Source organism: Capricornis sumatraensis, chromosome 15, assembly GCF_032405125.1.
Source record: "Capricornis sumatraensis isolate serow.1 chromosome 15, serow.2, whole genome shotgun sequence".
In the NCBI taxonomy this organism is placed as follows: domain Eukaryota; kingdom Metazoa; phylum Chordata; class Mammalia; order Artiodactyla; family Bovidae; genus Capricornis; species Capricornis sumatraensis.
In genome coordinates, this window is record NC_091083.1 from 61,998,669 (window position 1) to 62,023,740 (window position 25,072).

The window sequence follows — 25,072 nt, forward strand, 5'->3', positions numbered from 1 at the left end:
CCTCCCAGCATCAGAGTCTTTTCCAATGAGTCAACTCTTCTCATGAGGTGGCCAAAGTACTGGAGCTTCAGCTTTAGCATCATTCCTTCCAAAGAAATCCCAGGGCTGATCTCCTTCAGAATGGACTGGTTGGATCTCCTTGCAGGCCAAGGGACTCTCAAGAGTCTTCTCCAACACCACAGTTCAAAAGCATCAAGTCTTCGGCGCTCAGCCTTCTTCACAGAACAATTAAATCCATTCCTTTGTTACAGAGGGAAGAACTGAGTCCCACTGAGCCTGAGGTTCCACCTAGACAGATGAGAGCCCGGTTGGGACTGAAACTAAGATTTCATGAGGCTTGTGTGTCTGTGAGCTCCAGGATTCTCAATTCTGTCTGGTTGGCAGTTGGGGCTAGACCATCCCCTATAGTTCGGAGGATGTTTAGCAATGTCCCTGGCCACTACCTACCAGATGCCAGTAGCACACACTCCCTAAATTGTTACAGGGGCTGAGTAGGGGGAAGGATGCAGGCATTCAATGCCCAGTAGCCCTCGGGGAGGGTAAGGGCAGGACAAAATTGCCCCAGGCTGAGAATCACTAGTTTAGTCGAAATAGTAACTGCTTTCCATTCTTTCCCTTCGTTTTCAATTAGCCAAGGATGGAGAGGGAGTGGGGACCTAGAGATCCTTGGGGGTGGGTTCCCCCCTGGGGAGATGGGATACTCATGGGGGGAAGGGTGTCTGCCTTAGTTTATGGTGGAAAAGTTGATGGAAGCTTATAGCCCTTTTTTTCTCTGCAGCTCTAGGAGCGTCTGGGGCTTTTTAGGCAAACAACTGGCTTCAGCTCTAGAGATAATTAAACCCATCTTTTCTCCTTCTCCCCACCCCATCCCCTAAACCCTTTGGTCCATTCAATTCACAATGATAACATTGTTCGAGCAACACTGCACACATGTTGACACCGGAGTGTTTAATCTTGCGGTACAGTAATTCCCTGCCCCACCCCCACCCCACATCTGCGCGGCTGCCACGCTTATGACAAAAAGCCTGGCCGTCAGTGGGCTCGCCTCTGCGCCCCCCATCCTGGGATGCAGCCCCCGGCATCTAACAAGGAGGCAGTGTCTCTGAAGACCCTCTCGGAGCGCCTGGTGCTGGGGCTCCAGGTGGTCCTATTGGCAGCCAAAGCATTTGGTGGAAAGTTCGAGAGTTGAAGAGGCGGTTCAGGGGAGACAATGCTGCTTGTGTGCCCTCTGCCAGGCAGGGCCCACCCCCTGATTTGGGGGGCTGGGGAGGGATGATGGGGAGACGGGTAAATGCTACCCTACCTTCAAGCTGTCAGCCTTCCTCGGGGTGACTCTGGCACGAGCAAGATTCACAAAGAGGGACCTGAGCAGGATGCAGTCTTCACTCTGAATTTAGCTTTTAAGGAGATTACTGTTGTGATCGTGTCATGTGTGTTGAGAGCTTGAAGTATACTTTAGGGAGGTCTTTTTTTCTTAATTTTAATTTTTTGGTCATACTGTGCAGCATGAAGGATCTCAGTGCCCCAACAAAAGATCAAACCTGTGCCCCCTGCAATGGAAGCACAGATTCTTAACCACTGGACTGCCAGGGGAGTCCTAGGGGTGTCTTTTTTTTTTTTATTGTCTACCCAGCTAAGAGTTTGGCAGTGGTTCCTGGCATAAGGGACAGAGTGTGGCTGAGTGGGGAAGTATTCAGGCCAGCTGTGTGGCCATAGGCAAGCAACTTTACCCCTCTGAGCCTCAGTGACCTCATCTGTAAAATGGAGCCAATGCATGTGCTGACTTCTGAGCAGGGGTTTTATAAGAATTTGAGGAATTGTGTATGTGTGACATGTAATGTTGCATTCAGGCCAGTGGGAGGGCTTTGAGACTGGTGACCATCTACCTCCCATCAATAAGATGGCTACTATCAAAACAGATCATTAGAAAATAAGTGTTGGTGAGAGACTGTGGAAAAAATTAGAACACTTGTGTACTGTTGCTGCCTGCGAGAGTGCTCAATCACTGAGTCATGTTCTACTCTGCAACCTGTATAGACTGTAGCCCACTAGGCTGCTCCGTCTGGGATTCCTCAGGCAAGAATACTGGAGTGGGTTGCCATTTCCTCCTCTGGGGGATCTTCCTGACCCAGGGATCGAACCGATGTCTCCTACATCTCCTGTGTTGCAGATGGATACTTTACTGCTGAGTCGCGGGGGAAGCCCTGCATTTTTACCACATTTAAAAATGATGGCTCTTACTTAGCTTGGGGTTTGGGTGGGTGTCAGAGTTACAATCCAAGTGAGCTTTTATCAGTTTCTCTCCTCTAGCAGGTCAACAGTGTTCTCTCCCTCATATTGGGCAGTCAAGAAATTCTTGTAGAATTAATACAGTGGGGGGCAAGGAGACATCGAAATATTTTCATGGCAGGGTTTATCATTTTAGACTTTTACGCGATGTTGCTTTTCACTATGTTTAGGACTGTCTCCTCTCCTCTCCTGTAAGAGCGACAGGGTGTATCAACACTCACGTTATTAAGAGAGCATTCTCCTGTAATGTTTGGTGCTATGCCTGTTCACTTCTCTAGAACTCCCAATTTACAGTGTGCCTCTGGCGGCTTTTTCAAGCTCCTTAATCTTGCCATGTAAATCTTGGAATGAATAAAGAGCCATCATCGAATTTCACATCCTTGAAGCTGCAGGGCCGTAAATCACTAGGTGACAGCAGCCTTGGTAACATCAGCTCCAGTGAATTCTGGCATGTGCCAGAATCTTCTGAATGGATCGTATCCCCCTAGGACAGGAAGGAGATGGGGTTGAAAGCTTCAGAGTGAAATCGTCTTTGGGGGTGGGGAGACTGGGCCAGGGGATCCTAAGCAGTCAGGGGTCTTTGAAAACTCAGCTCTAGTTTCTGGTTATACTGTGGACTTTGGTTGGTTCTGCTGGTTCTCAGAGCCTCTTGAAAGGGGTTCAAGGGTCTGCTCCCGGCCCATAACTGGAGCTGTGTGGTCCAGACTGAGCTCCTGAGCGAGGAACAGACTTCTGATGCTGGACTTACAGTTTTTATGTGGAAAGTGTTCCTTAGCTTGTACAGTTCTGGGTCCCCTCTCATAGATTAGCTGCATCTTAGGGAACAGTGAAAGGATCGCATAGTCTGGAAAGTTAACTAAGCTTTTTCTAAAAACCGTAAAGTTTTTGGAAGGAGCAGCTGGGCCATTAACATGATTACTACTGTTTATCAAGTCTTCGTAGCCCTGGCCGGGAGAGCTGCTGGAGGAGAGAGTGGAGGCAGCCTTGTATGGGTGGACCGTCCCCCCCTCCCCACTCCATGGTGCAAATGTCTCTCTTGTGCCGCTGGCCACAGTCTTGATCTTTCTGCCTTTTCTGCATGGCTGTCTTGACCATGACCATTGCCTGGGGTCTCTGAGCAGCTGATGACCAAATCCCGTGAATGGTCACCCTGCCCCTGTTATCTGAGTCTGGCCACAGGCTGGTTGTCTTATCTGGCCTATCTCTAGTCCTGCTTCTTTCCCTGGACTGAGTTCTTCCCATGTCTGTATTCTCCATCTCTCATGCAAGAGTGGTCCGAGGGCACTACATTTTTCTCTTGTGTGTGCCTCTCTCCCACAAAATGTGATCCATAAATGCAACTCAGGTGTCCCCAGTTGGACTCTCAAAACTCCCATCAACTTTCCCGCGTGGATTTCCTGCAGGTCACCTCGAGTTTAACCTGTCTGCCTCCACATGTGTTTTCCTCCTTCCTGCTTCGTCTGTGGGGCTCTTCCTCCCAGTTACATCCACTGCTGGCATTACTGCACTCCAGGCGCTCCAGGCTAACACTCGGGGACCCTTCTCCATGCCCCTTCCTTCACAATGCTTACCTTTGACCAACCTTTGGTTTCTGTGCATTCGCAGTCCTGCTTCAAGGTGTTTACCTCATAGAACTGTGTTCACCAAAAAGCAAGAATGTTCATCATGGCCCCAATTGTGATGGTCCCAAAGTGGAAACTACCCAGATGCCTACAGAAAAGTCAGCTGTGGCCTGTCCATACAGTGACATCCAGTACAGCAGCTGAATGAGTGACTTGCTGCTCCACGCAGCCACAGAGCGGGTGGGGGGCACACACGGTTGATCGAAGGATGCGGATGCAGGTGGGGAGACCCCAAGTGGGAAAAGTGAGTCTGTGCTATCGGGTGTTTGCATGGCGGTCACCTCTGGGGACAAGTGAGGGTCTGGTATTAGGGAGGTGCCCTGCGGGGGTGTCTTTGGCGCTAGTCGTGAATGTGCTGTGTTGTGCTCTGGGGGCGTTTGTGTTGAGAAAATTCACAGAACTTCACGAACACTTAGGTCTGTGTGCTTCACTGCATGTATGCTGTTTTAAAAAATTGTAATTCGGGAATTACACGAAGACTAATGTATTGAATCCGGTAGATTAATGGAGCCCTACTAGGCGTCAGGCTGCACGGGACAGTGGAGGTTCAGGATCGAGACAGTCACTGCCCCTGGCCCCAGAGCTGGTCAGGGGGTCAGCTTGTACTTGTACATTATCCGCTTCTGAAGAAAGCAGCTTTCACAGTGGATGGCCACCTGGACACCCCCACTGTTACCCGGACATGTTTCTTGCCCGCCCATTCATTGCCAGCTCTGTATATAATTGGGGAGGCTTTGTGGGTGGCTCAGATGGTAAAGAATCTGCCTGCAGTGCAGGACACCCTGGCTGGATCCCGGGTCAGGAAGATCCCCTGGAGGAGAAAACGGCAACCCACTCCAGTATTCTTGCCTGGAGACTGCCATGGACAGAGGAGTCTGGGGGCTATAGTCCATGGGGTCGCATGCACATTTTATTTCTCTTACGGTGATTGTTTCTCTCAAAGCTCATTTGAGAGGCTCTGTAACTACGACAAATGCAGTTATTTTCCATTTGCCTGGCTCTGTCCTAAACACTACCTCCTGTGATCTTCCCTATGAGAAAAGGCCAGTGTTAACCCTGGAGGAAGGGGCACACACACCGGTCAAGGAACTTGGCTAAGACCTCACCTGGCACAACTGATACTTAGTGTCAGGCCACCTGGCTCCTGGGAGTATAAAGGTTAAGAGTGTGGGTTTCAGAGTTCAGCCACTCACCTAACTTGTGACCTTGAGCAAGTTACCTGGCCTCCTTGAGCCTCAGTTTCCTCATCTGTAAAATGGGGCTAAATCCTGCCTCCATGTTCTATCATGTGGTGGCCAACAGTGCTCAGTGTGAGACCCATCACAGAGCACACAATGGGCAAACCTACATTTTTGTACTTCTGGCTTCTTCAGCTCTCTTCATTTGTAAACTGGAGGTCCACACCCCCGTTCTCGGCTTGGCCTGGCCTGGAACAGGCAGTTGTCCCCAGGGGTTGCCAGTTATGGACAGGTCTCTATCAAGCATAGGCATGATGCTTGGACTCTGAGCTGCAGAGTGAAACCCAGTCACTAATGAACTCTTGGTACCCATGTGTGTTTCCTTCCCTTCCCAGTGGAACATGACAAAGAGTTCTTCCACCCGCGCTACCACCACCGGGAGTTCCGGTTTGATCTCTCCAAGATCCCAGAAGGGGAGGCCGTGACTGCAGCTGAGTTCCGCATTTACAAGGACTACATCCGGGAATACTTCCACAATGAGACATTCCGGATCAGTGTCTATCAGGTGTTGCAAGAGCACCTGGGCAGGTGGGTACCATCCCGGGGCCTGGGCGGGGTCCTGAGCTCCTGCTGAGAGGAGGCAGCGGCAGAGGATGAGGCACGGTCTGTCGTGGCTACTCCCCATGTTATTGTTGTTCAGTTGCTCAGTCGTGTCTGACTCTTTGCGACTCCGTGGCCTGCAGCACATCAGGCTTCTCTGTCCTTTACTATCTCTTGGAGATTGTGCAAACTCATATCCGTTGAGTCGGTGATGCCATCCAACCATCTTGTCCTCTCTTGCTCCCTTCTCCTCCTGCTCTTGATCATTCCCAGCATCAAGGTCTTTTCTAATGCATCGACTCTTCACATCAGGTGGCCAAAGTATTAGAGCTTCAGCATCAGTTCTTCCAATGAATATTCAGGATTGATTTCCTTTAGGATTGACTCGGGGAGCACCAACCACATGCCAGGCTGTTTATCTTTTTTAGAGAAAGTGTACGGTGTAGGTTGGGCATCCCTGGTGGCTCAGTGGTAAAGAATCCACCTGCCAATGCAGGAGATGTGGGTTCAGTCCCTGGGTCAGGAAGATCCCCTGGAGAAGGAAATGGCAACCCACTCCAGTGTCCTTGCCTGGGAAATCCCATGCACAGAGGAGCTTGGCAGACTACAGTCTATGGGATTGCAAAGAATCAGACACAACTTAGTGACCAAAAAACACAATGGTGTATGTCACCATTTCTTAAAACTATCACCATCAGCAGGTTGGGTCAGGAATAGGGACAGTCACGGGAGCCTGCAGTTGTGTGGCCCCCTATAGATATTTATGGGTCGCCTGGGTCAGTGTGTCTTTAGGGGGATGAAGAAGAGGAAGAAGCATTTTTTGCCGTCTGCCTATCTCCCACGCATCACTGAAACCCAACATGTGATATAAGGGCACCAATGAAAGTGGCTGTTTGTAATGAAATGTTTAGGGGATAAAAATCCACAAATGAAAAATAAACAGGCAGAGAACTCTTAGCCTTCCAAGAATCTTGAGGTCAGGAACTGGAAGCTTCTGTTGAAAGACTTTAATTTCTTGAGACCTTTTAGTTTTGTTTCAAAGTCCTCCAAGGGGTGAGAAGGCTAAGAGAATGAGCTGGAACATTCCCCTAACAGGGACATTCTGAAGTCCGGAGGTGGACGCGACCTAGGTCGTGCGACCCGGTGGCTGAGTGTTTAGACATTTTGGGATGTCAGACCTCCCCCTCCCTACCACTCATCATAATTAATGGAAGGAAGACAGTGTGGGTGCCTCCTTTCTGCTGGACTGTGCTGGCCTCTTCAGTGGGAAAGGGAACCTGTTAGCACATTGGGCTTGGCAAGCACTGTCACTTGGGGGGGTCATCTTAAATACTAGAAAACCAAGTTTTTCTTGACTGTTTCCAGTGTTTTGTCTTAGCTAACTGTCTCTGCCCCCAGTTTCTTGAGTTCTTTCAAATCAGCAAGTATATTTGTGCATTTAAATATTTTTACAAATGGTATCTCATCTTGCAGTGTCTCCTGCACCTACATCTGTTACTAAACCTTCATGGTCTTGACCGTGAACCTTGTTGATCCTTTCACATCACTACCCGGGAGTATCCTTGTTCTTCTCATCACCATGCATCTCCCATCGCGCGGGTTGTGCTAGAAGGTATTTAGCCAATTGTCTGTGTGCACATGCTGAGCTCTCAATTTTTATGAATTATAAACAGCATGGGCTGTGTGGCCAACACTTGCCTATCAGTCAGATACAGTTCTAGAAACAGAATTGTGGGGTCGAGGGCCCACACGTCAGTTACTCTGATAGACTTGGCTGAACTGTTCTCTTTGGAGGTTATGTCAGTTGATACTTCCACCAGCCACATAGAGGAAGCCTGTGGCCCTTATGGACTCCCGAACATGGTCTTATCAAACCGTTCTGATCTTTGTTAGTCTGTCTGATGGGTGACAAATGGCATCTCAGTGTGGACTATATCTGCATTTTAGGGTCCCCACTTGTCTGCACTTTCCTGTACTGCCCCCCTGCTGGAGAGGATGACAGACCCTTCCAGCGGGGAGGGAATGTGGGTGTGGTTCTGGGCAGGCAGCGACAGCCTTGTCAGTCACCTCCAAATCTTGCTGAAGGCCCTCAGAAGCCCCAGTTAACCCTGGCAGTCTGGACCCTGGCTCCCAGACCCAATTACAACAAGAAGCATTGAGTTCACTCCCCAAGGGCGACATATGTCTGCTCCATACTCTCACAAAGCCCCTGGGGCTCTTGAACAAGAGCATATGTTTGACTGTATTTTTTTAGTGAAGGCTGATGTACTGAGGGTGAGGCAGGTACCCAGAGGCTATTGGTTAATGGCACTTGATTGGTCCACTTGTGCAAACCTCGAGCCCAGCTCACACTCTGGGCTTTCTGGGAGGCTCCCCAAACCTGCCTCAGAAACCTCCATCAAGAGGTTTAACCTCAGGAATGTGGCTGCCCCAACTGGGTTTGGCTGAGCAGGACTGAGAGGGTTGATTGGTGTCACCTGGGTGGCTCTTCCTCCAAGATTTCCAGGCAGGAATGTGCTCCCCTCCCTGGCCGGGTCACTGGGGTCAGCTGGGATGCTGCTGATGTGGGTGGAGCTTGTTTCAGGGCTGGAGTGTCCTCAGGCACTGCCCCTGATGTGAGGAGCACCCCAACTAGCACCCCAAGCACCTGCGATGCTTTCTCCCTCTGGTCCACATGCTGGGAAGAGCAGCAGAGACTGAGCGATGGCAAGATGGGGCTGGTGGGCATGAGCTCCCCCCACAGGACACAGAGGCCAATGCATTTGGAGAGATCCATGGGAGCCTAGCCATTCACTTATTCAACCACCTCTGTTAAACCACTGGGATAAACCAGCCCAGCTCATGGCAGCAGGGACCTTGTCTCAAAGCTGGGCAGTTTTTTATTTTCAATTTTTTTTTAATGTGGATGATTTTTTTTTAAGTCTGTATTGAACTTGTTACAATATTGCTTCTGTTTTATGTTTTGTTTTGCTTTGGCCATGAGTCATGTGGGATCTTAACTCCCAGGGCAGGGACTGAACTGTCATCCTCTGCATTGGAAGGCGAAGTTTTAGCCACTGGACCCCCAGGGAAGTCCCCGTCGGGCATTTATAAATCCCCTCCCAAAGTGCCACACATGGGGTGGCTGAGAACAATAGAAATGTGCTCTCTCACAGAGCTGGGGGCCGGAAGTCTGAAATCCGGGTGGCATCTGCAGGAACGGATCCTGCCCTTCTCTTCCAGCTTCTGGAAGAGGCTGGCCTTTGACTGCATCCCTGGCTCTCAGCCGCACTGCGCTGGTCTCTGCCTCTGTTGTCACATGGCTCTGCGGGCTCTCTGTGTACCTTTCCTCCTCTGATAAAGAGACCAGTCATCTTGGCTTAGGGGCTGCCCTGCTCCAGCACGACTTCATTACTTACCTAATTACATTCGTAAAGACCCTAATTCTAAAGAAGGTCCCATTCAGAGGTCTCCACGGTAGGACTGGAGTGTATGTTTGTAGGAGATACAGTTCTATCCATAATAGGGTGAGGAAGATGGGCAGTCAACAACTTAGCAAATAAGTAGACCCACTGGCCTGATAAGGCGATTGGTGTTCCTAGACGGCTTGTTGAGCTGGGGGTGTTTGAATGACTAGAAGGATCTGAAATGGGGTGAGGAGAGGGTGTCTCAGGGAACTGTAGGGGCCACTGTCTTGAGGTGGAGACAAGCAAGCGTGGGTTGTTGGAAGGACAGAAGGGAGGCAGTGATGCCAGGGTGGGGCGGGCCACCAGGTCCTCGCTTAGATGAAACACCAGCCTTTGGCTTCCGCAGTGGTTGCCGGCAGCTCCTCGTCTTTCTGCCTGTGTCAACTTGCTGTCTTCGTGGGCACCTGGTTCCGTCGTAGTTTGAAGTGGCCACCTCCTCACCCCTGCCTGAGATCTGGGGGGTGGATCTGGAGGCCCAGGGAAAAGAGAAGGCCCGAGTCACTGTGGTTGGAAGAGGAATGGGCAGGACAGCTGTCAGTGGCTCCGTGGCCAGCGTTGCAGTTCGTCTTGATGAGCAGCTTAGCCATAGGCCATCTCTGGGGACGCTCAGCCCAGCTTTGGGTTCCTGCCTCAGGGGCCTTTGGGCTTTGCTGGGAGACCCAGTTCCCCATCAGCAAGTGTTTGAGTACCTGCTATGTGTTGGGTGGTGGTGGGTGTGACCGGACCCCAGTCCTTGCCCCTCGAGGAGGTGACATTCAAACAGAGGCGGTGGCATAGGACGATGTGGCAGGTGGAAAGTACAGTGTAGAGCAGGGAGTGGACAGAGGCAGCCAGTGGGCAGGCGGGGCTGCTTGCTTTAGACTTCCAAACTTCTTATCCATAGTACTGGAAAGAAAGAAGCAAGGCCCTCATTCTCCAAAAGTTAAAAGGTTAAAAAAATTTTTTTCAAAAAATTATTGATTCTTTTTTTCTGGGTGGGTTTTGTTTTTGAATCCAGAATCAAAATGATCCTATGACGTAATTCCCCAGCTAGGACAGTCCAGCTCTTTAAAGTGTAGATTTGGGGACTTCCCTGGCTGTCCAGTGGTTAAGACTGTCCTTCCACTGCAGGCAGCATGGGTTCCAGCCCTGATTGGGGAACGAGGATCCTGCATGCTGCAAGGCATGGCCAAACAAACAAAGTAAAAACACCCAGAGTATAGATTCAAATCCCGGCACTCTGTACCAGCGTGGCCTTGGGAAGTAGTAACCCCTCAGAGGCTCAGCCTCCTCCTCTGTGCAGTGGGGATAATAACTGAACCTACTTCCCAGGGTTGTGGTGAGGATAAAGGGAGCTGACAAATTTACTTTGAGCATAGTAAGTGCTCAGTGAAGGTTTAGCAGATATTAGAAGCATCGCCATCACTGTCAGCATCGTCACCACCATCCTCACCACCTTCACCATCCTCACCACCTTCACCATCCTCACCACCATCACCATCATCATCACCTTCATTGCCGAGGATGCAGAGACCTGCTTAAGGAAATGAAGGACTCTGGGTTTTGGGGGTGGGACTGCCTTTACCCTCTATGCTGCAATTCTGCAGTATCTCATGGGGATGTAAGCCTGAGCTTGCTTGGAGGTGGAGCCCTAGTTTGCATTTCCCCAACCTGGGTCATGCACCCTCTTCAAGCTGAAGGCCTTTGGCTGATCTGACCCTGAGAGAAGCCCTGTTCCCACCCCCGCCGCCTTGCCGTGTAGCTGCCTGCTCCCTCTGCTAAGGGAGTCGTGGCCTCCCCGACACCGACCGCCCAGCTGCGCGGAGCTTGGAGCTGGGACATCTGGCGAGGCTCTGCCTGAGCTCCAGGAAAGCCCTCGGGGTGCTGGGGATTAGCCGGCTTTGGGTCGGCCTCAGCATCTCTCCCCCTGTGGCAGCCACTTTCCACAGAGTCCTCTTGATCTCTTGGAATCCAGATTAAATTCCGATAATGAGCCGAGCTGGAGGCCTTCCATGGCCCTCGGGCTCAGCTTGCAGCTGGAGAAGCGTGTTGGGGCCGCCCTTGGCCTGCTGTGGGGGAAGTGGGGGCTGAGGAGCAGGTCTGGGGAAGGTGGCCTTGGCTTCAGTGGCCTTGCTGGGGAAGAAGTGTGGCGAGAGGTGCTAAGGGATTAGAGTCTTGCCCTTCTTTTCTGAACCCTGGACCAGGGGCTGGGCAGTGGGGCTCGGCTTTCAGGAGCTGGTCCCACTTCTATCCCTTTTGGCTCTAGCTTTGGTTCCAACTCAGGGTGAAGGTGCTGGTCCCGAAAGCTCATGGGTTTCATTTGTGGAACTTGGACATTTTCCAGCCTCCCTCTTCCCCTCCCCTCTCCTTGTGGGTCCATGCTTTTTCTCTGCAGATCTGCCCCACCTGTAGGAAACGCAGCTGGTCAGTGAGACACCCTGGCGGCAACCAGCCAGCAGAACCCCCTCATGGGGACTCCATCACTGCCAAAGTCAAGATGAAGCTGGCAGCTGGATAAAATATGTCCCTCGGTGTGTCTCAGGGACTTGGGCTGCCAGGAGGGTGACCTCAGAGGGACACGGTGAAAATGCAGGTTCCAAGTCAGATGGCTGGAGTGCGGCCTGAGCTTCTGTGTGTCTGACAAGCTCCCGGGGAAGTGATGCACAGAACTGGGAGAGGAACTGCTGGGGGAGAGGGCGTCCCACTGGGGGGGGGGGCGGGGGCTGTGGGCAGAGCACTGCAGTCTCCATGCCCTGGGGCAGCCCCAGGGCAGCCGGTCATCAGACCCTTCCCAAGTCTGTCGTGTCAGGACTTGGTAACAAGACTGCTTCTTATCTGACTTCAGTCACTGTGAGCAGTGGGCAGAGGGACATGGTCGCATTGCAGGGCACTTCACCTTCATTGAGGACCTTGGAGATGACCCTGCAGAGACCTGATATCCCCATTTCCCAGGTGTAGCGATTGGCTTAGAGAGGGGAAGTTATTTAACTGAGACCCCACAGCTCCAACAGGGCAGAGGTGGGACTCCGCCTCGGGTCTCTTGGATTCCAGGGCTTGCGTTCTTGTTCACAGCGGCACCCTGGAGGAAAGAGGCTCAAACAGGGTGACTCCAAGTTCCCGGCTGTAGTCCTGACCCTTGGCTGTTCATTAGAATCACCTGCATAACTAGGCCTCCCAGGCAGCTCAATGGTAAAGAATCTGCCTGCCAAAGCAGGAGACGCAGGTTCAACCCCTGGGTCAGGAAGATCCCCAGGAGGAGGAAATGGCAACTCAATCCAGTATTTTTGCTTGGAAAATTCCATGGACAGAGGAGCCCTTTCCAAGGGGTCACAAATTATGTGCATACTCAGTACACGACTGAGGTTTGGGGTACGGCTGGGCATCAGGATTTTTTAAACTCCCAGGTGATTCACTGTGTAGCCCAAACTGAGAACAGTTGTCTGAGCTCGCTCTTCTCCCTCTGTGGGCCGTCACACACGCCCAGGAGAGCAAGGGGGAGAGATTTCTTCCAGCCCAGGCCCCCAGACTCCTCTTGGCTTGGTCTCTCAGAGAAGACTATCTCCCTCGCAGAGGACTGAGCCCGAGTGTGGCCCAGGCCCTGACTGACAGCTCCATGGCACAGGGGCAGGGGCAGGCTGAATGGAGAGGTGCTGTCGGGCGCTGGTTGTCGAGGTTTCCGGGAGCTCCTGAAGTTTTCTTGCTCCCACAGAGGCCCTACGTGCCTGGTTCTGCGTCTCCTGGCTTTCACCTCGCACCACAGCACCTCCGCCCCAGGGCGTGAGCTCTGGTTTTGAGCTGTTTTCTTGGGAGTTGCTGGTTCAGCTTCCCAGAGGGCAAAAAGGGAGCACTGGCTGTCCAGGCTCGGCTGGAATGTCCTAGAAGGTCAGGGGGCAGCAGCCTGGTCCAGGTACCCAGGCACTCCTGGCCACCTTCCTCCAGGGCCTTCTCCGAATGCCGGCACAGAGCAGCTTCACCAGGACTCAGGGGCCCTTGGGGTCTACTCACGTGCCCAAAGGGATCACGCTGGGAAAAAACCTGCATCCAGTGGACCCCCACTGAGTGGACACCAAGCTGTGTCCAGCTCAAGTTGTGCTGGTCAAGTTGCAGTTGGCCTGCCTTGCTCTGTAGCCCGGGACCACTTGTCTGTTGGCCCTCTGTCCTGTGGGCTAGGGCCAATGTGGGCCTTGATGCCTTTTAAAACCTTTGTGCCTTCCATTTCCTTTTGTAACTCATCCCCAAACTGGCTTCACAGGGCAAGGCACAAGTCAGTGGTTGCAATTCTTTACGTCGAGTGCTTCCAAGTTGCCCGCACCCTATCTAAGTCCTCACGGCATCCTCAAGACGTGTTATTCTGCCATTTTGTGGATGGGGTCACTGGGGCACAAAGAGGTCAGATGACCTTCGCGAGGCCACACACTAAAGGCGGAATTCAAAACCAGGCATCAAGTAAAATTTCATGTGCTGGGTCTACCCCCTCCCTCCAACCCCCTCCACCCCCCCAGAATTCTGATGAAACAAGTCCGAGTATCCTCAGAGTGGACTTGTTCCTTGTTCTTTCCTGCTTTTTTGTGGGAGTCCTGTCATCCATTCAGTGCAGATGGAGATTCCTGCCCTGCCTCCTTTCCCAGGACGATGTTTTGCTAGTGTTCGATTCCCCAGAGTGAGCAGGTGGCAACTGAGACACCTTTCTGGGAGAGGAGATTGCAAATAGAGATGCTGAGGAGCCTTTATAAGGAGTTGCTTCTCTGCCCTGTTCCTGTCACTGCATGGATTGAATACTTAATGAATGCCAAGGTCAAGGTGATCAAGTGTCCCATGAGGCAGCCCCTTGCAGACCCACCTCATAGAAAGGGCGCCTTCTTTACATCTCATTCATTTGGCCGATGTCCTCTGAATTCGTGATGTAATCTGCACACTCCGGTTTGGGTAACACCTCTCCGAACTGAGGGAAGAGTTGTCTGTCTTTGCCCGACGGTGACGATGACGAAGCTGATTGCTCAGAGCACTCAGTGTGCTGTCACTGTCCTTCCCATCCCAAGCCCCCGAGGGGGGTACCACCATTCATTCCATTTTGCAGGCAAGGGAACTGAGGCACAGTAGCGGGCTAGGGGTTAAGGAAAGGACGTTTGTATCTGTGCCTGATCATATCTGGTTTTCCTCCTTGGCTGGTGGATACACACATCCCTTTCTTTTCATGGCAATCCTAGGAAATGGGTAATGGGATAGAAACATTTTCTGCACAAGGAAACTGAGGCTGAGAAGACAGAAGAGCTGCCCTTCTTGTCTCAGAGATGCTGTGTGGACAGTCAGTAAAGACCAAGGGCTCGGGATCCACTTGGACTCGGGCGGCTCGTGAGCCCCCATGAGCCTCATTGGGCCTCAGCGAAGATCTGAGTGGGAGCGTGGAGACCATCATGGTGGCCCAAGAGCAGAGCCAGGGACGAACTCTCCTTAAGGACAGGCATCTGGTGTGCTTTGCTCACTCTTCCATCTTTTGTGCCTGGAACCTGGCATACAGTAGATGCTCAGCAAGACACATAAGCATGAATGGAGCTAGAGGGATCTAGCCTCCTAGCCATGGGCTTCCTGAATGGACTGACGGTAGCAGTGTCTTTCACGAGGAGTCTTAGCACCAGGCGCAGTGGCTGGCACAAGGCTATGTGAAACAGGTACCTGCTGGTGCCCCTCTCTCACTTCCCGAGCCTCCAGCCTTGGGTCCATCCATCCTCGCAAACCTTCCAATGTCTTCTCTCTTCCAGAACTGAAACCCGAGAACACCTCTCTTGCAATCTTTCTTCAGCATCTGAGCCCAATTTCCAAAAAGTGAAAATTGCCCATAATTATAATACTTTTCGATCCCAGGGAAGTTTCCCTGTGATGATTATAATTATATTATTTTGAGTTTGTGTGCCAGTGGGTACCCAAGGGTGGGTTGGTTCTTGTTTGCAAGTAGGGGACATGTCAGCCTGTGTGCCCTGGCCCCGGGATCCCTATGCTGGAATGAATTTTGGAAGAATGGGCTTCAGTACTGGGGGCTGGCTATATAACTTGATCCCAGCGCTTTAATTCCAAAAGCACTTCATACTTGGACCTCTGCTCGTCCATAGGAGTCTGTTTTTCCAAATGTATTAACATCTGTGTTTCATATCAGGGCCTGTAATTGCTTTAGCCTTTTTGGCAGGAGACAGAGAGAATTAATATTTTTCAATTTGGTCATGAGCGGTCATCTGTAGCTGGGAAGAAAAGTGCCTGTTCAGATGTGAACTCAGTAAGGATGGGAAATGCAGGCTTACCAGGAAGGGGATGTTTTAAAGGAGTCAACCGTGACTAAGGAAGCCCTTGGTTATTTCAAGTTCAGGGTGGAAGTTGGCACTTGGGTAGATGCTCAGCATGCTTCCAAACATTGGCTCCTCCTTTGTCTTCCAACTGCCAGCCCGCAATGGCACCATTTTCTTCTTTTCCCTCTATAGTGCCCAGGGCTTTGGGCATTTGGAGGCAGTTGGAGGAGTGGCTCTTCCCTGGTGGTCCAGTGGTTAAGACTTCACCCTCCACTGCAGGGGGTATGGTTCAGTCCCTGGTCCGGGAGCTAAGATCCCCCATGCATGTGCATGTGTGCTAAGTTGCTCCAGTCATGTCTGACTCTTCGTGACCCGGGAGACTATAGCCTGGCAGGCTCCTTTGTCCTGAATTTCCAGTCAAGAATACTGGAGTGGGTTGCCATGTCCTCCTTCAGGGGATCTTCCCCATCCAGGGACTGATCCTGTGTCTCTTGCATCTCCTGCACTGGCAGATGGATTCTTTACCATTGTGCCACCTGGGAAGCCGAATGACATTCATGAGTTTGGTGCATTTGCTGTATTTAAGGAACCGATGTTGATGCATTATTATTATGAACTGAAGTCAATAATTGACCCAGGTTTTCTTGGTTTTTACTTGGTGTCCTTCTTCCATTCTAGGACATCTCGTGACATTTGGTCGTCACGTCTCCTTGGGCACCTCTTGCCTATGGGTTTCTTATACCTTGCTTTTTCCTGGTGACCTTGACAATCAACCAGCTTTAGACAGAGCATTTAGTCATAATCCCCGCTACTGTTGCTCGTCTGTCTCAACCTGACCTCTTTCAAAACCCAACTCGACACCCGCTTCCTCCAAGTCTGCATGCAGGCAGTCAAGATCGCTGGGTCCTCAGCCTGTGGCCTCTGGGGCCTTCGACCATCGCACCCCTGGTGCCTGACACACATCCAGGGGCTCCTTTTCTTGAGTGAAAACTAGATGATGAGAGCCTTTAAGGGGGTAGGATTTTAAATTTGGGGAGCTCTTCCTCAGAGCCTAGTTAGGGACTTTTACAGATGACACTTGGGTCCAAAAGCAGATGTCTCATTTCCCCTTGATGCTGTGGGTGAGGGATTTGGGCTCTCCCTTTGGCTCCAGGGTTGGGTCCACAGACCAGGGGAATAGGGGTGTGGGGTGGTTTGTGAGTCAGGTTTTCAGGTGGGACAAGGGTTTGAAGGTGCAGCTCCCAGAGAAGCCAGCCCTTGTCGAAGGAAGAAGAATGGGTGTCTCCTTGGAGAGCGTCTTCCACCAGAGCCCCTGGAGAACGTCTCCCAGCATTACACATGCAGGGCGGGCTTCCCTCACAGCTCAGCTGGTAAAGAATCCACCTGCAATGCAGGAGACCCCGGTTCAATTCCTGTGTTGGGAAGATCCCCTGGAGAAGGGAAAGGCTACCTACTCCAATGTTCTTGGGCTTCCCCTTGTAGCTCAGCTGGTAAAGAATCTGCAATGCGGGAGACCTAGGTTCGATCCCTGGGTTGGGAAGATCCCCTGGAAAAGGGAAAGGCTACCCACTGCAGTATTCTGGCCTGGAGAATTTCATGGACTGTACAGTCTATGGGGTCACCAAGAGTTGGACATGACTGAGAAACTTTCACACGTGCAGGGCTTGGGGCACATCCCTCCTTCTTCCTAGGAGAAGAATCCATGAAGTCTGTAGTCTTGATTCCTGTAAGAGGGACCACCCACTGGCTTCCCCTTCATCACTGGGTCTTCTCTCCAAGGTCCCCCGCCCACAGGTGCCCCCTATAGATCATCACAGGGACAGAGTCCCTGGCTGCCCAAGATGGGCACTCCTGCTGTGTTGACCTTGCCAGCTGTGACCTGGGACAAGGCCTCCTCCCTGTGACGGCTGGCTGGAGCCGCAGTCTAGCTGCTTCTGCTCGGCACTGCCCTCTCCTGCCCTGGGGCTTTCTCTGACCCCAGGATGCAGGCAACTCACTGTGGAATCAAGCCCCCAGAGCATCCTTCCATCCCAGGTGGGCAAGGGCAAGTGGATATTGACTCCAGCCTCCTCGTGCCCTAGGAACTATGTTCAGACAGCGTCCGGGGGGTCCTGGCGGGGGAGTCCCAGATGCCCCCAGCTCCATGTTTTGACCTCTTTCCATCCCTGCCTCACTTCCCGCCCTCTTCCTGGTGGTTCTTGGGGTCACTTCTCAGACAAACCACTTGCATTCAAGCCTTTGACTCAGGATCTTCTCCTGAAAAAAAGAAAGTGAGGTCGCTCAGTCGTGTCTGACTCTATGTGACCCCATGGATTATAGCCTACCAGGCTCCTCTGTCCGTGGGGTTTTCCAGACAAGCATACTGGAGTGAGTTGCCATTTCCTTCTCCAGGGAATCTTCCTGACCCAGGGATCAAACCTCGATTTCCCCCATTGCGGGCAGACACTTTACCATTGATCTTCTCCTAGGGGAGGGACAAAATATAACAGAGGACAAGTGTGCCCACCTGGCAGGGCTGGCAGGGGTACAGTGGCATAAGGCACGTGTGATGCCTGGCACAGGGGTGTGTCCTCAGCCTGCCTGCGTCCTGTCACCTCTCTGTTTTGAGGGGCCGCAGTCTCAGCACCCCTACCTCCTCTGCCTCGCGATCTGGTCTTTGTTTTTGAAAACCTGGACTGTGGTCCTCACAACACTTGCTCTGTCTGCAAACTCCATTGCTGAGTTCATTTCCTTTTTCCCAGCTTCACTTAACGTTTTTGCGTCTGGGTTTGGAATCTTAAAACAGCCTGTGGTTCTTTTTTTTTTTTTAAAGGTAGGAAAGATGACCCAACATGAGTGTGTTTGTTTATTCCTTGAGTGTGTGCGTGAAGGAGGCTGAATTTACCTTGTGCTATTTCGGGCTGGAGCTGGAGGCTGGAGGAAATGGAGCAACCGGGGAAAGTCTCAAAAGATGAGTCTCCCATGCTCAGCGTCTCGCCCGCCCGCCCCCGGGATGCCAGATGCAGGCAACTGCCTGGTGCGTGGGATTTCCCGTCTCAGAGCTCCACAACATGCCCCACAAGGCCTGGTTGTTCTGGGAGCACCCAGGGACCTTTATGTCTCACCTCTGAGCTCTGAAATCCCCAGCATGGCTCATTTCTCAGTGTTTGGTTTCTGTAGGGATCATGCCCAGGGTGAACAGAATTCCAGACCACCAGTTTCCTGGGAATTCTGTGGCCCAAATCCTGGAATCTTAAGTAAGTAGGAACAAGAGTTGGGTCCCAAACTGGAGGTTGACTTTCTTCCTAGTCGAGGTCCCCTGCCCATCTGTGACCTCTGGGTTTCTCCTGACAACATGCAGATCAGGGAGCTGACCTTGACCGAGGGCTGAGGACACAGAAGTGGAGGAGGTGAAGCCTAGGCGGCCAGGCAGCCTCCAACTGGGGTGGGCTGGGGGCGGTTTGGCCACCCTGCGACTACCCAGGCAGGCCCTGTGCAAGGTGGGGGATATGGAGGTGCCTGGGCACAGACCAGCCTGCGTTACCAGGCAGCCTGGTGCCCATGAGCTGGAAGAAGACTCCCGGTGGGTATAGAGTGGATGGTGGCCTGAGCCCCAGGGAAGTGGAGGTAAACCCACTTCTGGAGGCACCTGTGTGGGTGTGTGCTCAGTTGCTCAGTTGTGTCTGACTCTTTGTGACCCCATGGACTGTAGCCCACCAGGCTCCTCTGTCCATGGAATTTCCGACACAAGAAAACTGGAGTGAGTTACCATTTCCTCCTTCAGGGGATCTTCCCGATCCAGGAATCAAACCCATGTCTCCTTCGCTGCAGGCGGATCCTTTACCACTTTGCCACCAGAGAAGCCCAGAGGCACTTGAATCTTTAGAAACAACACTCACTCGTCCTTTTTTTGAGTAACATAAAACTACAGAAAGTGACACCAGAAAACCTCCTTGCCTGAAACGAAACTCCAGTTAGCAGCACATTCATTCAAAGGTCTTTGAGACCTACTGTGTGCTATGTTGGTTGCTAGATCCTGGGATGCCAACAGAGGTGAGCAAAGCAGGACTGGTTCCTGCCGCTGAGGAGCTTACAGTGTGTTGGGGTGAGAGGAAAACCTGAGAACCATAGGAGCACATTTCAGCTCCAACCTGAGTGCTGGAAAGGAGGATGCGCCTGTCAGGCAGGAGCTTCCCTAGGAGGTTGCAGGGTGTCCAGGTGTGACGGGGAAAAAAGACAGGGAACAGTGTTCCAGGCAGTGGGAACAGCATGGACCATGGCCTGGAGTGGGTGGAATCTGGCCCAGATGAAAGCTTGAAAGGAGGCTGGGGTGGCTGGAGCCCTGGGGGGCAGACAGAAGCACAGTGGGGTGAGAGGAGGTGTTGGAGAGGGAGTGGGACCAGACCCCCCCCCGCCAGAGCCTATAGGAAGGGTGACAAAATGCCCCCCTGTGCCCCCCTGTGCCCACCTGGAGTTGTCAATGCCTCCTTTTTCTCCCCAGTGTTTCCCAGTTTGGACCAGCAGTTACATCCTCTCCTTTTTCACGAAACACAGTGGGGAATTTGGTTTTTTTATTCTAAGAGCTAATAAAGGGCTTAGAGCAGGATGGTGATCTGTTCAGAATGGAGGTTCTGAAGGCCCAGCAGGGCTGCTGGGGATGGAAGCAGGGAGGGGCCAGAAGGGTGGAAAGAGGATGCTGAGCTTCCTCTAGGTGGCTGCTCTCCCTCCACCCCAGGAGCTCTGTAAGCCTCCCTGAGCCTCACTCTCCTTCCTGTGAAAAGGACAATAGGACTTGCCTCTTAGGTATCGTGGGGTTCAATGGGCCGTTTCCATGCCAGGCCTGTTCTAAGACTGCTGCCTCTCGGAGGGGCAGAATGATGTGGATGTGAGTGAGCTCTGTTGTACCCTGGAGCCTTAAGCCTTCAGCTCCATGCAGGCATCTCAACTGTACTTAGTTAGTGCATCCTTAGAATAGTGCTCATTGCTATCCCCACTTTACAAACAAAAGAGCCTTCCCAGGATCACTCTGAGGTGATTTGATTTCAACTTTCCTAGGACCCAAAGCCTTACTTCACAGTCCTACATCCCCGTCCTCCTCAGAGTGTGATCTACCCTGGGGAGAATCTTGAGCTCCACTTAGACCTCCTGGATGTTTTCTCCAGCTGGTAGCTGCATCCCATTTTTAGTTCCAGTCCTCATTGCTGTCCACCGCAGGCCCCCATGATCTGCATGTGTAGGTAAGTTCAGAGCCTCTGTAAGCACTCTCCATGGCCAGAGGAGGCAGTGCTTTGCAGCAGGATCTCAGTTCAGTTGCTCAGTTGTGTCCAACTCTTTGCCACCAGGCTGAAGTCAGGGAGGTCCACTGTAGCGTGCCAGGCTTCCCTGTCCATCACCAATTCCCAGCGCTTTTTCAAACTCATGTTCATTGAGTCGATGATGCCATCCAACCATCTCATCCTCTGTCGTCCCCTTCTCCTGCCTTCAATCTTTCCCAACATCATGGTCTTTTCCAATGACTCAGTTCTTCCCATCAGGTGGCCAAAGTATCGGAGTTTCAGCTTCAGCATCAGTCCTTCCAATGAATGTTCAGGACTGGTTTCCTTTAGGATTGACTGGTTTGATCTCCTTGCAGTCCAAGGGACTCTCAAGAGTCTCCTCCAACACCACAGTTCAAAACCATCAATTCTTCAGTGCTCAGCTTTCTTTATAGTCCAAAGAACTATATATAGTTTCTTTATAGTCCAGGATCTCTCAGAGCCTCTCAAGAGCTGATGTGCATTGTGAAACCTCTTAGTGCCTTCTGGTGCTTGCTCTTGGTGCTTTCTGGTCTTATTTGAATACAGAACTTTGTGGTCTTCAACCTGTTCATTTTCCTCTCTCAATACTTTATTTGTGGGAGACAGTTTCTGAGAGCTTGGCAAACTGCAACCCTTCATTTTGCAAACGGGGCAACGGAGACCCAGACCTTAATGGCTGCTGATCTGCATCCTGACTTTGATAACATAGGCCTCTTGGGCTCTGGGAAGGAGTGTTCTTGACCCTCCTGTGAATGCCCTGGTAGGTGGATGGGGAAGGGAAGAGAGGAGGGAGACAGACAGACAGATAGACAGACAGTCCTGGGGGTGGGGAAGCTGTGGGCTGGTGACTCGTGCTCTGGCTGCGAGAGGATATTGTGCTTTAGTGTGTGTATTTTTCCACCTTTCTCCCCAAATGACTTAATTTTAGGCTTCCTGGATAGGCGCAGCCTTAAGAAAAAAAATGTTTAAAAAAAGCCTGGACCTCCCTGACTTCATCTTCCTGTCCTGGGATCACCAGGGACAGTCTGGGTGACTTGGAAGAAAGATGGGGCATTCCCTGAAGCCCAGTGGGGTGCTGGGATCTGGACTGGGTCCTCCCCTGCCCAGAGGGGCACTCCCAGGACCGAGAGCCTCAGGGCAGCCACGCCCCACTTCCTCCGTGGGCTCCTTTGATCTCCTTCCCCGCTTCCCTGCAGGGCTGATGTTTGCCGGCTGGGCCGACTCCAGGTGCATGGTGGCGGGGCTGCTGCCTTCCCAGCCTGACTCATCCTTAGCAGCGCCATCGCCTGCTCCCCCTCCGTGACATCGAATTAGTCTGGGAAAGCGCTGGCTTCTCCATCGCTTACTGCCTTCTGAGGAGTGTTCTCGAGGCCCAGAAACTGTTTACAACATGTAGGGTTTTAAAAGTGAAATGTCCAGCCCTGCAGTTTCCCAAAGAGCCACAGGGGTGAGGGTGAGGGTCAGAGCAGGGCTGAGGGAGAGTCTGTGTGCTGTGCTTTGTTGCTCAGTCGTGTCTGACTGTTTGTGAGCCCTACGGACTGTAGCCCGCCAGGCTCCTCTGTCCTTGGGGTTCTCCAGACAAGAATACTGGAGTGGGGATCTTCCCAATCCAGGGATCAAACCTGAGTTTCCTGCATTGGCAGGTGGATTCTTTACCACTGAGCCACCTGGGAAGCCCTAGCGAGAGTCAACCCAAAGCCAATTACTTCCATTCCCTGCTTAAAACTCTGCTCTCCCAGCATCGGAACCTTCCCATGGCCGGAGGCCGCCCTGCAGGTTCGTGCCACAGCCTACCCCTGTGCTCACAGAGCTCCCAGAGCCCCTCCACGGTTGCCTCTCTCATGAGATTTTGCACATTCTGTTCCCTCTGTTGGAACACGCTTCCTGCCCTGGGCTACATCAGCCCTGCTCACCCTTCTGGCCTCCCTCAGGAGACACTTTTCAAGGAATGACCTCCCTGGACAGCCTCACCCCTCGAATCTAATGCTTTCCTTTGTCTTGCTCACCCTGAGGGTCCTTCCTCAGGGTTTATTTGTCCTCAGGTGAGATGCACTCACAGCCCCTGGACCATAACTCTCGCTCCTGCCTGCAGAGCCCAGGGGCCAGAGGAATCCTCAGGCTTCCCATCCTTCCAGGCTTGTGTTCCCAGGAACTAAGAGTGTGCAAAGTGTTAATGATTTCTCCAAGGCCCTGGGGAGAGCGGTTGGCATCTTGCATCCTGCGTGGGGCTCTACTGCTCCGGGAATGGATCGTGGGCAAAGGCCCTCCTTGAGATCACAGTCTCTAAATAGTCTCTAAGGGACCACAGGGCAGAAAGGAAAAAAAAAAAAAGGCAGGGAAGGGGCGGAAAGAAAAGGACTTTCCACCTTCCCACGCTGGAGATTTTAAAATATCCACTTTTCTGTCATGGTAGAACTTTCCAGAGGGAGGTGGGTTGAGATGCTGGAAACTGGGTCAGGTGATGGCGTAGGCTTCCTCCTGCTTTCCTCTGTGGGTAAGATTTCAGCTACTCTCCTGGGTGTCCCTGGGAGGGGGAGCCTGCAAGCCCCAGTAGTACTCTGACCCCAGTGAAAAGTGAAAGTGTTAGGTATGCAGTCGTTTCAGACTCTTTACGACGCCAGGGACCATAGCCTGCCAGGCTCCTCTGTCCATGGAATTCTCCAGGCAAGAATACTGGCGTGGATTGCCATTCTCTTCTCCAGGGGATCTTCCTGACCCAGGAATCGAACTCAGATCTCCTGTATGACAAGCAGACTCTTTGCCATGTGAGCCACCAGGGAAGCCCACTCTGTCCCCAGGCTGGTGGTTAAATATTGACACCCCTCCCCGCCACAGAGTTGGGATCACTGGTGGTTTGTGCCTCACACAGAGCAAGGACTGGGGGAGCCTGGGTTTCGGGAGGAGCGAAGTCTGCTTTCGTGATCTCCTGGTGTTTCTTTCATTGGGAGGTTAAGTTTGTTCCCCAGCCCGGCTGCCTCTGTGAGCCTGGAGGAGTGGGCAGAACTGTCCCCACCCCGAAGAGGAGGTGAAGCCAGGCCAGCCACCGTGCCGGGGTTTGCTCCACTGACCCAATAAAACTGGAAATATGCAAATTCGTACTGTCTCACTTCTTTCAGAAACAGATGGTGCTTGCTGACTTGAGCCAATGTTGATGTGTGTGTAGAGGAGAGAAACACCCTTCAGAAGGAACTGTTGCTGCAGCTCCGGAGTATTTGTGTTTAGGTTCCCCAAGTAAGGTGTGTCAGCTTAGAAAAAGTTGTTAGCATCATGACACTGTGCTCTATATTTTGAACTTAGGTTGGCTTTATTCACTTTTTAAAATATGGCTTCACTGAGATATAATTCATATACCATCATCCAGCCAACCTTGTAAAATGTATTATTCATTAGTTTTTAGTATATTCAGAGTTGTGCTATTTAAGGGGCTTTCCTGGTAGTTCAGTAGTAAAGAATTCGCCTGCCAATGCAAAAGACACAGGTGACGCTAGTTTGATCCCTGGGTCAGGAAGATTCCCTGGAGTAGGAAATGGCAACCCACTCCAGTGTTATTGCCTGGAGAATTCTCAGACAGAGGAACCTGGCGGGCTACAGCCCATGGGGTTGCAAAGAGCTGGACAGGACTCAGCGACCAAACAACAGCAATGGCTGTCTAGATTCTTCGGCGCCTTGCGTATGTCAGCTTCCTTCCTCATGACCTTGTCATGGGCGGGATTCCTCACACTGGCTCCCGGCATCGGCTAATGATGTTGACCCTCTGTTTGTGTGTTCACTGGCCATTTGTGTATCTTTAAAGAAATGTCTGTTCAAATTGGCCTTCTCCGTCTTTGGAATCTTGCTAGCTTTACAATATAGCTTCTCAATTTGCCTCTTGCGTTTTCTTGACCAGTTTGTATAAAAAGCAATTTTCTCTTAATAATTTGGTGAACTTGGTAAAAATACAGTATCAAACCATCTGGATGTGGATTGGGGAAGGTGTTTTACTCCTATTTCAATTCACTAGTACATATTGAGTATCTTGACTCGAATTTTCTATTTCTTTTTTTCTTAACCAATGTTAGCATATTCTATTTTCCCAGAAATTTGCAAATCACATATCCTGTTCATGACACCTTCTTACTTAATACCATATATCCCCGTTGTCAGCAAGCATATCCTCTGATGGAGCTGTGAAGCACTGGGGTGTGCTCTCTGTTTCACTCATCTGTCCCTCTCAGTAGATTAAGGTCAGTTGTCCATTTTTCGGTTCTGAACAGTGTGACTGTTGTTTGGGTTCTATCTCTGTTGTGAACAAGCCACCCACAACGCAGTGGCTAGAACAACAGTCGTTTAATTGCTCAGGAATTTGGGCAGGGCTCAGCCGGGCAGTTTTTCTACTATTGATAGTGTCTGTTGTAGTCCCCAATG

At 51.7% G+C, this 25,072-nt stretch overlaps 1 protein-coding gene across 1 annotated transcript in view; it reads left to right on the forward strand.

Moving 5' to 3' along the window:
- Positions 1 to 25,072, forward strand: part of BMP7 (bone morphogenetic protein 7) — an 81,931-nt gene that overhangs the window by 25,452 nt on the left and 31,407 nt on the right. The window contains exon 2 of the mRNA XM_068987390.1: positions 5,485 to 5,677. Coding sequence (XP_068843491.1) covers positions 5,485 to 5,677 — 193 coding nt within the window. The remainder of the gene's footprint in view (positions 1 to 5,484; positions 5,678 to 25,072) is intronic.